This window comes from Barbus barbus (assembly GCF_936440315.1).
Source record: "Barbus barbus genome assembly, chromosome: 25".
NCBI classification, from domain to species: Eukaryota; Metazoa; Chordata; class Actinopteri; order Cypriniformes; family Cyprinidae; genus Barbus; species Barbus barbus.
Genome location: NC_136753.1, coordinates 21,423,234 through 21,438,881, shown reverse-complemented (window position 1 = coordinate 21,438,881; position 15,648 = coordinate 21,423,234). Strand labels below are relative to the sequence as shown.

Below are 15,648 nucleotides of genomic sequence, written 5' to 3'. Positions count from 1 at the left end.
CATGATAAAATTGAGTGCTTCTTTTTGTACAACTGAAATAGTTTTTCAAATTTCTGGCATGATAAATGTTGAACTCTCTTTTAATCAGCAATAAAAGATAGGCTTATATTCATACAGCTCATCACTGATGATGTCTTTTATTGTGCAGAACCATTCAGTATTTTTGAAACCAAAATCAATCCATTAGTCAAAACAGGTGCTAGACAGCTCCTGCTACATCTCCTCAAAGGACGAACTGAACATCTTCAAACATTCACACACATCTCAATGCAATGGTTATCAGCTTTCACCATTAAAAAAAAGTCTAAACAAAATGTAAAAATTAAAAAAACCACAACTACTTATGCCACTACAATGTAAAAGACAAAGACCAAAGAGCTGAGCAAACTGATCGAATGACATATTCAACACTGGTTATGGAGTCGTGCAAAACTGTGAGGTTGATGTGAATCTGTTCTGTCAGTAATACTGCATATGTGTGCATACACATATATGTGTGAGGATGTAAACTGCAGGACTATCACAGCGGGAGTGTATGAGTTTGTCAATTATTGGCAGATTTTACATCCGTCACCACTAGCATGTGTAGTCTGGAAACATCGCAAATTAATGTAGATTAAAATAAAAAACATACATACGTACATACAAAATGATGTGTGGCAAATCAAAGAGTGCATGCACACCACACCACACCACACACACACACACACACACAAAGAGTCCAGCTTCATTGTATAAAGCGACTGACACTTTCACATGAACATGTCAATAATACGACAACATCCACAGTCAGAAAGAGAAGGAAACATTACAGACATGTATAATATGATAACAGCATTACATCATTCATAATAGTGTAAAGAAACATATAAAAATACAAAAATAGGACAGTTACAATATGAAGATATGAGATACACAGACCACAGCTGCAAACGTAACTTTAAATTCCCTTGTTTCTACTCAGGTAGTTGCCACTAATTTGTAAAACAAAACGGTTTTCCTTCATGTCGTAAATACTTTCTGTGGGTTTGGCCTGTTACTAAAACACCCGTACACACACACACACACACACACAAAACACATTCTTTAACCCTTGTGTGTCCTTAAAGACATTTTTGTTGATTGACCATTTTTTGATCATTTAGGCTGTTTACTCTAGGAATAAAAATGAGTTACACTCAGGACCTTTAGGACAAAAATGTCCCCATTGAAACCCATTAAAACAGCAACATTTAATCCCAGTGCCATTAAGCATAAAATTCTGGATTGTATTTTATTTCATTTTAGTTGAAGTTTATTTTATTTCAACTGACGAAAACATCTTTCAAATGATTTTAGTTTTAATAAACATAACAACCCTGATCTAATATGCTTAGTAAAATAAAACATTTTCGTGAACACCAATGGCAGTATGTAAACAAACTAGTTTTCTAAGGGTTAAAATACTGAAAATGACTACATTTTTGGTATTTATGATCAGGACAAATGCTGGAAAATGATCAATGTCAGTGAAAACAGAAAAAATATTACTAGAATATTTTTATGACATGGATATTTTTGTCCCCTGAGGGCCTCTGTGTAACTTTTTAGAATTGACACACAAGGGTTAACAATCTGAACTGAAACATCAGTTCTGGCATGAACACTGATTACTAAAATGTGCGATATGATCTCACTAAAATGATTGATTCAACTCTATTTGATTTAAGGAACCAATATGATTCCTTGCTGCGTTTCCCATGATTTTTTCATTGTCGTTTAATCGTACACTCCAATATTTAAGTATTCTCATAAGCATTGCAATGAGATGAGAATGAAACGGCTACTTTCACTTGTAAGAAATGTAGAGTAACATGATATTTTGTGGCAATGACGTGCACACATACCCATAACATGCAAACATCAATTACTGATGACATGATTTCCAGGTTTACAGTACATGTTGTCAGAGACAAAGTAAACAGATTTAATACTAATTTGTTGTCTCTTTTTTATCATGCTAAAATCTAATTATACATAATAACAGGCCAAACCACTTAAGCTTTCACATTGTCCCAAAAGCAAAACCGACATTCACACGCACGCATACAAAGTAACGATAACAAAGTCAAGTTTCTCTTCGGACTTACTCCAAATCGAGTGCTTCTATGAAACAAATACAAAGATTAAGTGATAAAAAGAATGTTGTTAAAAGAAAACATTAAGCCAGGGCTATTTTTGACTTTATGCTTCATCCCTCCAAAAAGTAAGATTCAGGAAACATTCTAAAAGTGCAATTTGTTCTTGGTTTTCTTTTGTATGTTTGTTTCCATTTGAGTACCTAAAGTACATTGAGATGCTTCTGGAGTGCAGATCACAGGTATCCTGGATCCTGTAGTTCGGCTCAAAGTTAAGAGATGCTACTGAAAATGGAGGACGAACAAGGGTATATTGAGCCTTGTGCCTGGTACTTGGATGCAGGCTGTTTGGGTCAAGAGTGCTTTTGTTGGGTATTAACAGGGATTTGGATTTAAGACCTTTCCAAAAGTCCAAACCAAAGGTCTTTTTTTTTCTGTTTTATTTGTCAGTCTGTTATCTGGTTATCTGTTTTTAGCCTTAGCTATTTATTTTGAATCATGTCATGTTCAAGATGCTGGCAAGAATTCATTTATATCATTTTCTCCCAAAAATGATGCAAGTGACAAAAAAGAAGATATCGCTCCCTTTATCTCTGTATCTTTTGCTTTCTATCTAATCTCCTTCATTTTCTTCTCTGGAATCATTGATCCCCTTTAAATCTCACCATTTCGTTTACTGTGTTGGAGGCACAGGGGCGTTTGGATAGAGAGAATCCCCTGGTAGTGGAGTGCTGGATTCTGGAGAAAAATGATAAACAAGAACAACATCTATTAGACAATTATACAATATTTACATTTATATCAAAATATTCATATAAAAAAACTATTTCTAAACCAGAGCTATTTCAGTTCATGGCAAATTCATTGAATCACACTGACTGAACTGTGACCAAATTTCAGATTTCATGATGGTCATTCAGTAAATATTTAATCGAATCACTGTAAGAGCAAATAGCCTACCGTTCAAAAGATTTTCAGTCAAATTAATACTTTAACTCAGCAAGTAAAAAGTTTTACATAGTATTACAGAAAAATTCTCATTTAATTATCTAACTTTATATTCATCAAAGTATCCTAAAAAAAGTATCATCATTTCCACAAATAATTAAGCAGCCTAACTGTTTTTGATAATCAGCACCAAATAAGCATATTAGAATGATTTCTGAAGAATCATGTGACACTGAAGACTGGAGTAATGACTGATGAAAATTCACCTTTGCTATTACTGGAATAAATTACATAAAAAGAGAAAAAAATATACAGAGCTGGGTAATTTACAAATTGTAATCAGTTACTGATTCCAAATTACATGACAAAAATCGTAGTTAGTAACAATCCATTTTAGGTAATATAATCAGACAATTGTTTGATTACTGTTAGATTACTTTCGGCCTAACTTGTTTATCACATTGATTTAAATAAAATAATCTTGCACCATGTAGATATAAAAAGCAAAGAAAAGTGTATGAAACATTACATTATGTCAAAGTTAACCCAAACTGGGGTTGGTAAAGGAACTGTACCTACTGGACAGGTACTTAGTGTGTTTACATGTGTATGTTTCTATGTCATTACCATGCGCTGATCCAGTCTGTGCGTTGGTGGGGGGTGAACTGTGAGATGCAGGTGGAGGAGCTTCACTGTGGGCATTAGGGGTGCTCACGGAGGCGGGGCTTTGTGTTGGGGGCGGGGCAGAGGAGTTGATGACAGGCTGGTGGGGTGCAGATGGAGTAATGCCAGACTGATTGGCAGGCTGGTTGCTATGGTGCTGGTGTTGGATCTGCTGGAAGTGTTGCTGTCGGGCTCTCATCTCTGCATACTTCAACTGCTCCATATGAAACGACTGACGATCAGCAAGAAGCTGCTGCCTCTGATACTCCAGCTACGAACACAATATACATATGCAGATTCATTTTCAGTTAAAGGAACAGTTTTCCTAAAAATATTAAGATTTTCAGTGAATAATGACTTTGATTTCTATCTGTTCCTCATGAAATATCATATTTGTTTTGGATGTGCAAAAAATCAGCTTCGTTTACATTCATACGTAAACAATGTGCATGCTTTATCCTGAATGCAAACAACGCTGATTATGTTGATTATGTTATGGGGTACTCTCCAAAATGGCAGAAAACGCTAACTCGGAGAGAAGAATTGTTGAATAAATTATATTATTATTGTTTTCTTTGCACACAAAAAGTATTCTTGTAGCTTCGTAAAATTACGGTTGAATCACTGATGTCACATGGACTACTTTACCGATGTCCTTGATACATTTCTGGACGTGGGAACATTGCAGTTGCATTGCTGTCTACGGAGGGGCAGAAAGCTCTCAGATTTCATAAAAAATATCTTCATTTGTGTTCTGAAGATGAACGAAGGTCTTACGGTTTTGATGAGTAATTAATGACAGAATTAAAATTTTTGGGTGAACTAACCCTTTAATATTTTTTTCTTATTTCTGAGTAAAAATATCAAATCATCATTAAAACAAGATTTATTTTATTTAAAAATGAAAAAAGTTTTTCAGATTATATTTTCGGTTTTGTATTTCTTAAACCTTTGTCTCAAATTTTCCCATTTTTTAAAATAAATATTTAAAAAAAATTAAGGTACATTTATTTTTATTTAAAAATACAAATAAATGTAATTCTTTAACAATTATTAGATAATAAATATTAAAGTATTCTAATTCTTGTTTTAACAATGTTTACATTTTTACTAGAAATATATTAAGAAAATGATTTTTTTTCAAATGCATGAAAGAAATTACTTTGAATTGTTCTTTTAGGCAACATATGTACAAAACTTTAATGAAATGAACCTGACAAACCACTAAATGTAAATATATTGATTTAAAACAATAATTAATTCTCCATGTTGCCTTACTGCCTCTCTCTCTCTGTCCATGATGGTTTCCAGCTCTTCAAAGTGTCTGAGTTTGATCTCCAGTTTCTTCATCTGGGTCTCTACCAGCAGAGCCACCAGAGACTTGATCTTCCTTTCCTCTACTGCTGCCAAGTGCTAAATAGAAAGAATACAGCGTTCAGTGCTTAATTTGCAGGAAAGTTGTTTGTTTTCTCACCATGATATCACCTTTTCACACACCTTAGCTTTCACGGCAGCAGCAGCGAGTGCAGAAGCAGCGGCAGTGGCCAAGTTTCCCTCTCCTACATCTCTCTCCACCTTTGCTTTCTTATCTCCCTCACTCTCTCCATCCCTCTGACCCTCTTCTGATCCCTCCTTCCGTTCTTTCTCCTTCTCGCCATCGACTGCAACAGAGATCGCAAAGAGTTCAAGTAAGTCATTTTACCTCTGCATTTTGTAAATTTAACTGCTCATGAAAATAACACACATAGTGGCAAATGTTTTTTGTACTGCAGGTTCATAATTTTACTGCAGGTTCATTTTAATCTTTGCATTTAAAATTATAATATAAATAATAATAAAGGTAATATATTTTTTTATGTAACACTTTATTGCTGTAACACACCCATTTCTGAGTCTGTTTTCTCCGTCTCTCTCTCCGTCTCCCCTTCTCTCGCTCTCTCTTCCTCTTTCTTGCCGTTCTCTCCTTGTTTTTCTTCCTCCTCACTGGCTCCATCTTTGCTCTCCTAAAATTTCACAGACATAGAAGTTTTGCATGTGTCAATATTAGGAAAATATCATAAATCTCCACAAAATATGAAAGAGCACAACTGTTTTCAACATTGATAATAATAAGAAATGTTTCCTGAGCACCAAATAAGCATATTACAATGATTTCTGAAGGCTCATGTGACACTGAAGACTGGAGTAATGGCTGCTTTAATGTTTTAAATTGTAATAATATTGAACAATATTACTAATTTTACTGTATTTTTCATCAAATAAATGCACCTTCTTCCAAAAACATTTGAACATCCAACCATATCTTTTCAAAGGTAGTATATGTAATGTATATATACACAAAATCACAGGACATTCTATTTACTTCTCGGTTTAAATTAGATTTTAATTCCATACTTTCAATGCAATCTAGACTTTTGGAGTCCACTATACATGTTTTATTTGTGATACACAGTTACCTTATTGTCTCGTTTGTCTTGGCTAGATTGACCATCACTGCTCTTATTCTCTTCACTTCCATCCTCAGCTGAAACACAAGCGTACAGTTATTTCCTTTCTAACTATGCTCCAAAAAGCATCAAACAAGTAAAAATGTTTGTTCACTTACAGGGTTTGTCAGAATCTTCAAGGCCGGTTCCTGCAATGCCGCTGCCCTCCAGGCCGTAGAGAGGGTCTGGCCTCCCACTCGTTCTGGCCGCCTCCTCCACTCGACGCACATGTGCCTCCACCAACGCAGCTGGGACCTCCTCCTTCATTCGAGAGAACTCCTCTGAGAAAGAAAAGAAACATGATGCTCGTGCTAAAAAAAACACAAAACACAAGTCCTTTTTGGAGATTGACAAAAAAGAAGAAAATTTCATACAGTTACAGCCATTTTCAGAGTAATTAGATGCTGATTTTTATTTGTGTGTGAACTATCACTTTAATATCGCAACTTCTCACCAAGTGCTGATTTAGCTGCAGCGGAAGCCACTCGAGGGTCAACCACAGAGGCCAGGAATGCCACAGTACTCATGACAGGATTCCCCGCCTGACTGAATGGAACTGGCTGATAGGCCAGCGGGCCCAGGGAGGAGGAGCTGTCCTCCAGGTAGGGGTCTTCGATCGGTAGACGCAGGAAGTGGAGGATGCACTCATCCTGAGTGCGGCTTCCCACATGCTCCGATACTTTATTCCAGTCATCTTTATACATCTCTAGACCCTGAGAACAAATAGGAATCATTAAGTCAAGTTTACACTACTGTTCAAAAGTTTGAAGTCAGTAAGACTTTTTTTTAATGACTACTTTTCAGGGATTAAAAGGATCAAAAATGTGACATTAAAGACTTGTTACATTGTTATTATAGTTCAGATAATTCTAATTCAAAACTTTTTATTTATCAAAGATTCCTAAAACATGCATCGCAGTTTCCACAAAAATACTAAGCTGGTGTAAACTATAATAACTACAAATAAATGTTTCTTGAGCACCAAATCAGCAAATTAAAATGATTTCTGAAGAATCATGAGACACTGAAGACTGGAGTAATGGCTGCTGAAATTCAGCTTTACCATCACAGGAATAAATTGCATTTTAAATATATTAGCATAGAAACATTATTTTAAATTGTAATAGTATTTTTTATTTTTATTGTATTTTTTGATTAAATGAATGCAGCCTTGGTGAGCATAGAAGACCTCTTCTAAAAATACTGCAAAGCTTACCAACCCCAAACTTTTGAACAGTAGTGAAAATAATGTTTAAAAATAGTAACAAATAAAAAATGCAAAGATAATTTTATATGCACATTTTATATGTATATATAGTACCTCCAGCAGTAGCAGCGTCTCCTGGTCTGTCCATTCCCGAGTGGCACTGGCAGCATTTTTAGTCTGTAGAAAGATAGAAGAGGGTCCTTCATTTCTCTAATAGCACTCAGAATTATCTTCATACTTATACTTTCATACAAAATATTCTCATATTCCCTCTGGCCTATATGTGACGGTCGGCTCTTACTTTAGTTGGGCCACTCTTCTTACTGTACACATCTGTCCTCAACCCAAAGTTCTGCAAGTCAGCTGGTTTGTCCTTTACTTTGTCTGGGAATGACAGAATCTGTTGAGAGGATGAAGTCTAGAGGGAACAACAACAAAGAGCTTAGATAACCAATAAAGTGAATATAGACAAATATTTGCTCAGAAAAAAAAATCATAGCTGTCAATCTAATGAAATGTTTTATTTAATGTTTTTTCTGGTTAATATATTAATGCCTTCAGCTGCTGATGAAAGTATTGAGTTCGAAAATCTGTGAGATCACACCTGTAGCAGGAATAGCTGCACTTTACCTGGGATGCTTTAGGCTGTAGTGGTACCAGACTTGATGGAGTATCTGCCAGCACATGAAAGTGTGAGGTGGGTGGAGGCCCCATGGGAGTGGGCCGACTCTCTGAATCCACCTGATAGTTAATCAAGCCCCACTGTTCCAGGAATGCATGGACCCTTTTCACACACATACAATTTCAAACTCAAAATGCATCAAAGTTGTAAAGAAAAATATATACAGTATATAACATAAACATATAGGCATTTTAGAATTTTTTTTTTTTCCAGACCTCATAATAGCACAAACATCTCCAGCCAGGTTCCGACGGCAGGCTGTGGAGGTCAAATACTCCTGTGGGTTAAGTCTGTATGTATCGATCATGAAGTTGCGATATGCCAGATAACTGTAACACAGCAAAGTGTAAAGAAGAAACAGTGGATAAAGCTAGTCAATGAAGGTCAGAAGACATATTTAAGTTCAAATCAGTCTTTGTGTGAATGTTCACCAACAGATATTCTTACATTTCAGGTGTCTTTGACTTGTTTTTCCCATTGAAAAACTCAGGCAGTGCTCTGCGCTCTATTGCATGGACACTAAAAGAGACAGAAATAGCCTGTTACATTCAGACTTTTTGTCACTCTAGATTTTTCTCTCATGAGAAAACAATAATTACCTATTTAAATGATTGATCTTGATCAGAATAAGTTTTAAAGTTGTGTGTAGTCACAGTACCTGTTATAGTCAAACCAAGCAGCATAGCTAGGGATAATGATATGATGAGTCTGTTCAGTGACATTATCCTCATGAAGGTCCGAGCCCTTCACCGGTTCTCCTTTCACACTCGGAGAACCTTCTTCTTCTTCCTAGAAACACACAAACACATAGCTAACCATTAAAACTGCTCAGGAAATACAGTGGGATTTCACCATATTGATAATCTAGTCTTTATTGGTCTAAATTTTTAAAATGTGAAGATTTGATCAATTTAATTATTGAAAATATTGTACTATTTTAAGGTCACCAATCAAATCATGGCAGTAAATCATGAGTTAATGCAACTTGAAATACTAAAAAATGTCTAAAGATTTTTTATTTTATTTTTAAATTCATATTTTCTTTCCTAATTTTTAAGATACTTTCATTTGTGTAAAAAAAATAAAAATAATAAATTAGCACATGCATTTGAATGTAGTATTTATATAAATGTACATTTTAAAATGAATACATTAAAATCTCATTAAATTAAAATGCTGCAAAGCATTTTAGAAGCATGATTATTATTTGGTCTAAAATCCAGCAGTATATATAAAACTAAACATGCAGAAATGTGAAACTTGTGAGCAGAAATACTGTGAAATGTGGTTTGTATAATTGCTGCTATACCTTCCCTACAGTCTCCATTGATTCATCCTCTTGCTCATCTAGGTGTGATAGCAGAAAAAACTGAGTTATTTTGCACATAAGCTTATACTTTATGGTACAAGAAAAAACAGTGTTAATTAGCACAGAATGATGAAGTGTGTGCTTTTTATGTAAAAATGCTTCCTCGTATTGCTGCTCTTCTGTGCACAGACAGCTGTTTGGTGACATCCTCTATTTTTGCAGTTGCACTTGGTGCCATTAATGGCACAGAAAAGTACACACTTCACCTTACAGTTAGTTTGAGTGGCAGGTGTGTTAGAGACAGACGCTATTGTAGACACATACCTAGGTCAGTCATAGTGCCTCCTTTCACTGGAGTAGAATCAGAGTCCTTCTTAGTCACTACACACACAAATATCAAGATTACACACAGTCTAGACTGACTCGTTAGGTAAAAACAATGTGTGTGAATGTACCTGTTTTAGGTAGTGTTGCTTCCTCCACTGCAGGCACAGGTGAGGGTTCGTCTAAATCTTTCGTCAAATCTTCCTGTTCTTCCTCTCTCTGTCCTCGTTTGGACTTAGTGTAGGGAGTAGTGGGCCTGAAAACACACACAGAGGTCCATACAAAGACACAGAAAATAGTTTACATTTAAAAATGAAAAATGAAACATTAAAATAAAAATATTTCCAGAAATTCTCTGAAACAAATGCCACTGTTTCCAGTAACAAAAATACCCTTTCTTAGTGTTTTTCTTCTTGCTTTCTTGTGGTGGAGGGGTAGGAGATGGAGATGGGGAGCGCTTCCTTTTTTTGGCACTGCTGGGTTTTTTGTCCCTCCTTTCATCTGGAGCGCTCACTTCATCTGTGAGGGTCTTTGCTGAAATTCTCTTCCTCCGCGGTCCTCCTTCTCCCACCTCATAGTCTTCCTCATTCATCCACTCGTTAAACTGATCTAGGTCCAGAATCCACTTGGCATGGACCTACACATACATAAACTTACAGTCAGGTGATAAATGGCTGAATTTCTCAGATAACCATTTGCTAATTAGTGATATTGTAAAAAAAAACATGAAAGATGGAGAGAGCATGTGCAAGACAAAAGAGACAAAGAAGAAGAGAGGTAAAGGATCGGAGACAGATGGAGAGAGGTAAGGGGGGGTTTCTAACCTTCCTGGGTTTCTCAGCAGTGGGCGGATCCTCCACAGCAGCCTCCACCTCACTGGCTGAGATCCATGTGTCATAACTGCATCATGAACACAACACATTAATCCTGCATTCACATACACACCTGTGTTTGTGTATGTGTGTGTGCGAGCTCACCTATCAGGCCAGTAGCCCCAGTGTAGCAGCATCTGTTTGTCTCTCTTCATTACAGGACGAACCCACTCTTCTGAAAAGCACACATATACCAATTACAACGTTACTACTGAAAACCTTTTTTTTTTCTTTTATAACAGAGGAAGCACAATGTTTACCTTTGTGTTTAGCCCTCTTTTACCCTACACATGTATGTGAATATATTTTTACACTACAAAAACACAACAGAACGTACCGTCCTCCAGACTAGCAGGAATAGGCACCACTACATGAGAGCTGGACAGCTTATCTTCAGTCACAGACCCCTACAAACACACATACATTTCTTGATCCTGAGTGACTTCAAAGAAATATGGTATAACATACAAAACTGAGTGATATATAAAATATTTAATACATTTTTTACCTTATGTCAATGTTTAAAAATGCAATGATTCTGATGCCAAGAAAATCAACACTGTAAATAAAACTAGAATTGTTTTAATTCGGCCAACTACTGCTTGTCAGTAATAGAAACTATTTTGTAATATACTGTATTGAAACTTATATTGTATATACTGTATAATAAATAAATATTTAAATGAATAAATAACTCTCTCTCTCTCTTTACATATAATTATATATATACGTGTGTGTACTAACTATGCAGTAACCTATGTACCAACTAAAACTAATAGTTTTGGGAAGTACCTGGTGTCGTTTGATGATGTCCTTCAGTTTTCCCAGTAGCTTGGGCTCTATCTCTGAACTCAGGTAAATTACAGGTCGGGACAAACAGTTATTCTACAAAGAGAAAAACACATAATTATTCAATATTTCTCCTCACACATGTACATATTAATAAATACCAACCATATCATGACCACAAGTGATGTTCATCTGACTGGATAACTGTGTTTTCGCATGAAATTGTGTGTTTGATACACACCTGTACCAAAGACTTTTCTATAGTCATGAACATTTCAACATTGCGGTCCATTCTCGAAGGATTCTGGAAGTCAAATCTCCTCCTGATGGATACAGAAGTGAACAACTAATGAGTATTAATTAGATTTTTGGCCTGTAATCACTGAATGAGTATATTACTGCTAATACACTAACTGAAAGTTCAAATGCAGCACAAATGTCATGCAGAATGTATTCAGGAGCATAAGGACCAATTCACACCATGAAGGAGGCGAATCACGACTCTTCTGGCAAGTGTATCATAATGTTAAGTGTCAGAGAAATTATACAACAGCTGATTAGGCCACTCAAATAAATGGCAAACGTACATATTAAATGAACAGATACTTAAATAGTCCACATGATGAAAGAACATTTTTACAGTTTTTCTAGGACATTTTCATTAACATTTTTCATGAATCTGGAGTAATAGCTTACTCACAGTACTAACATTTTTAGGGGTCCATAATACAGAGTAATTACCTAGTTAAGTACTTAGTAGTATCTGTTGTACTTGCATGAAACAAAATGTACTTACCATGTAACTAAGTTATGGAACAGCCTGCAATTACAGTTGGTAATTATGTACACAGCTACTAATGTAACCAAAAGATTGTTACATATGTGTTGCAACTTTATACAACGTAATTATAAATATGAGTACACAGACATAAGCTACTTAAAATAAAGTGTATCAAGATTGTATTTACTAGTAAGCTGTGTAACAGACTCTGTCTGTTACATATGTGTAACAGTAGCTGCCTTTTACATCTACATAATTACAAACTGTAATTACATGTAAAATAAAAATTAAAAACTTGCTTTATGGTAAGGTACTAATGCATTACAGACATAACAGTATAACATTATGTAAAGCTGCTTTGAAACTATGTATATTGTAAACAGCACTATACAAAACAATTTAACTTGATATAAAAAAATCAAATATACATATTTGTTTAATTTACTTGATAGATCTATCTATCTATTATCTATCTATATAAAACAAATTACGAATGGTATATTATTGTATATAAAAATTTAAATTATTGTTACCTTTTATTCTATTTCATTTAAATCAAATTACATTTATAGAATGTATGTATGTATTGTGGTAATTAAATAATAAAGAGAAGTGAAAGAGGGTAAGAGAGGAGCATTACCATCCTTGATCACTCTTGAACTTGTAGGCAGCAGCCAGAATATGACACAGAGCTCCTCCAGATTTGAAATCCAAAAAACACTTAATCTAAGGGTGAGAGGAGAGCTTCATCAGCACTCTGCAATGGTCATCACTTTAATGCATTCAATTCAATACTATTACGAAAGAAGTCATGTGTGAGTACTGGTAGTTTAGTGAGGGGAGGGTTGCTGACATGCCGGCCAAACACTTCCTCCTGAAACTGAAGCAGCTGAACCACCAGACTTGACAAAGATTTATTGGTGGGGGGCTCTGCTTGAATATACTAGAAAGAAACAGACAAAGTTTTAGACGCTAAACACCACAATAAAAGGAACACACACACACACACGTATATAAAATCAGGCAATAGTTGACCATTCTGATACTATCTGCATTAGCCAATAACATTAATGTTATTAATTAAGTGTTAATTTTTGTAAATTGTGTGACCATTGCGATCATTAAATTGAATTACATATACAGTGGTGTTTAAATTCATGTTAATTCAGCCTTTCACTCAAATTTATAGTATAATATATTAAATTAGAAAAATGCAAATGCAAAAAGGATTTTACAAGGCAATTGATCCAAAACTTTTCATTGGCCACAGTATTGCTCCACCACTAATAGGGTCATGATTGCTACATCTACAATCATCACATGCTACATCACGTGACATTTTAAAAGCTAAAATCAGTTATTTTAAATGACATAAAAGTGAAAGAAGGTAGGCTGTAGTCCACAGCATCAGTCCTGTTTGTCATGACAGCACATATATTTTATAATTTAGATGAATATTTTTATTTCTAGTTTCAGCTTTCATTCATTTGTTTAATGTTTCTTTATTCATAACCTTTATTTTTTTATATTATTTATGCAATGGCAATTTCATAAATGTAAAAATATAATTTATTAAAATTAGGATAGTTTTGAACTAAATTACATAAAAACAGGTATTATGTGCAAGGAATTTCTTTCTTTACATCAGATAGGCAGCACCTTGACTATTTCATGCATATGCTAATTGAGGTGTTTCATTAGCGGGAAATTAGACTTTGTTGCACACACTGTTTCAGTGTATCAAGTAGCCTACTTCCCACGGGTAAATTGCTGCAACTGAAAAGAGAAAAAATATTCTTCACATCCGACTGTGAATCATGTGTAACACATGGCTGTTTTTACATACACGGCGCGCGAGGCGGATTTGGCTGCACATCTGGATTCACGCGCTTGCGCTGCTAGTACCGCAGCACCGTTACACGAGCTGGCCTTTCCTTGTATAAAAGAGAAAGGCCATTCATAAAAACCTATTAGATAAGGTCAAATGACTAGCCAGAGATGTGAAAACGACATCACATATTTTAGATAAAGCCAATTCTTGGGCACGTCTTAAGACTTTTCTCAAGACGCGCATCCAGCATCTTCTATTGTCTGAGACGCGTCAGACTGTGGATTTCAAACAGCTGGATTTCTCCCCATCTCCTTTCTTGCCCTCCCCATCTCCTTTCTGCCTACCCGCCTCGAGTCTGCCCTTTCCTGCACAAATATCTCAATGACCGTTCGCGTTGGTTACAAATAAACGAATGGTACCTTTTTATAATTCTTGCCCAGCCAAACCCGGACATTGTCGAACTGCGAGACGGTATCGGACGCTTCGAAATATTTTACATTCGGGCCGCCGTCTTTCTTCCGTACCGCCATCTTTGTCTGCTCGAAAGTTTTGCCACCCACCGCCCCCTGGCGTTCATTTGTTTTTGCTATAAAAGTCGAAAGTAGTAGTCGATGGATAGGAAACAACCTCCATTCTGGCTCAAATTAAAAGGTTGCGCTTCCATTGCAGCTTTGGAAAAACCCGAGCCAAAATGGCGGACAAAGGTGGCCAGTGTCTTCCCGGTGTACCATCCCCCTCATCAAATAGTGAACTCACGTTGAGCTTTGCACAATAGATTGTTGTAGTCCTCATATTTTAGTCAACTTGAAAGCCCTCTAACAATTGCCCTCAAATTGTAAAACTGTAACGGCAGATCACCCAAGCCACTTGATTTTTCAACGCTCAACCATAATTACTCGGCGCCAGCTAAAAGTAAGTCATTTTGAACGGTTAGTGATAATTACAGGAACCAAATGTGCCATTCATCAACCCATTAATGTATAACTCACGGCGTTGTTAAACTGGATGCACTTGAGCATCCAGAACTCTTCAAGTTCAAGTGTAGTTTTTGCAGAAGGCTAAATAGCAATACCTAAAGGTATCCAATAGGTGGAGCTGTTGTCTAAAGTAAAGTGTTGTCAAAGCTGCGTCTGCTTATGGCTAGTTTTTCGGAAGAGTCACTATAAACATGTGGCTTAAAATGGTCATCTTATGTTCTGCCCGTTCAATGGGCAGTAAGCATGCTTAACATGCTTAAGTATCCATATGATATCTCGTAACTTTTCTTAAACTTATGTGCACTGATTGGTAACAATTGCTGCATTTTCATGCTTACTGTATGATAACATACAGACATTAATAAACGTCTATCTATCTATCTATCTATCTATCTATCTATCTATCTATCTATCTATCTATCTATCTATCTATCTATCTATCTATCTATCTATCTATCTATCTATCTATCTATCTATCTATCTGTCTGCCTCTCTGTCTGTCTGTCTGCCTGCCTGTGCCTGCCTGTCTGTCTGTCTGCCTGCCTGCCTGTCTGTTTGTCTGCCTGTCTGCCTGCCTGCCTGTCTGTCTTAAAAGTTTTCAAGTTCATGTCTATTTAGAGGATGTGTTTGAGAGAATCTTTCATCCTTCAGTGTTTTCTCAA

The 15,648-nt window shown here is 35.9% G+C and overlaps 1 protein-coding gene across 1 annotated transcript; it reads right to left on the bottom strand.

Annotated features, from left to right (window-relative positions):
• Nucleotides 1-111: 111 nt before the first annotated feature.
• On the bottom strand, nt 112-14,557 carry LOC306844695 (SWI/SNF complex subunit SMARCC2-like). Its single transcript, XM_079377017.1, has 26 exons — nt 14,429-14,557; nt 13,002-13,121; nt 12,819-12,904; nt 11,639-11,720; nt 11,401-11,493; nt 10,946-11,015; nt 10,714-10,783; nt 10,561-10,636; nt 10,129-10,373; nt 9,868-9,992; nt 9,737-9,793; nt 9,413-9,450; nt 8,762-8,892; nt 8,551-8,622; nt 8,319-8,432; nt 8,052-8,205; nt 7,723-7,839; nt 7,536-7,598; nt 6,669-6,927; nt 6,334-6,495; nt 6,185-6,252; nt 5,611-5,731; nt 5,226-5,389; nt 5,007-5,141; nt 3,693-3,999; nt 112-2,855 (listed from the first exon to the last, which is right to left on the bottom strand). The coding sequence occupies exons 1-26, from the start codon at nt 14,537-14,539 to the stop codon at nt 2,791-2,793; spliced, it is 3,105 nt and encodes a 1,034-aa protein (XP_079233143.1). The 5' UTR covers nt 14,540-14,557; the 3' UTR covers nt 112-2,790.
• Between the last annotated feature and the right edge of the window lie 1,091 nt (nt 14,558-15,648).

Bases quoted from the DNA above. Each gene is read 5' to 3' on its own strand.
- LOC306844695 (XM_079377017.1), bottom strand. From the start codon at position 14,539: ATGGCGGTACGGAAGAAAGACGGCGGCCCGAATGTAAAATATTTCGAA. The intron at 9,993-10,128 runs GTATTTTTGTTA...GTGTGTTTTCAG, and splicing joins AAGAAAAACACTAAGAAAGG to GCCCACTACTCCCTACACTA. The intron at 8,623-8,761 runs GTACTGTGACTA...TGTCTCTTTTAG, and splicing joins GCTTGGTTTGACTATAACAG to TGTCCATGCAATAGAGCGCA.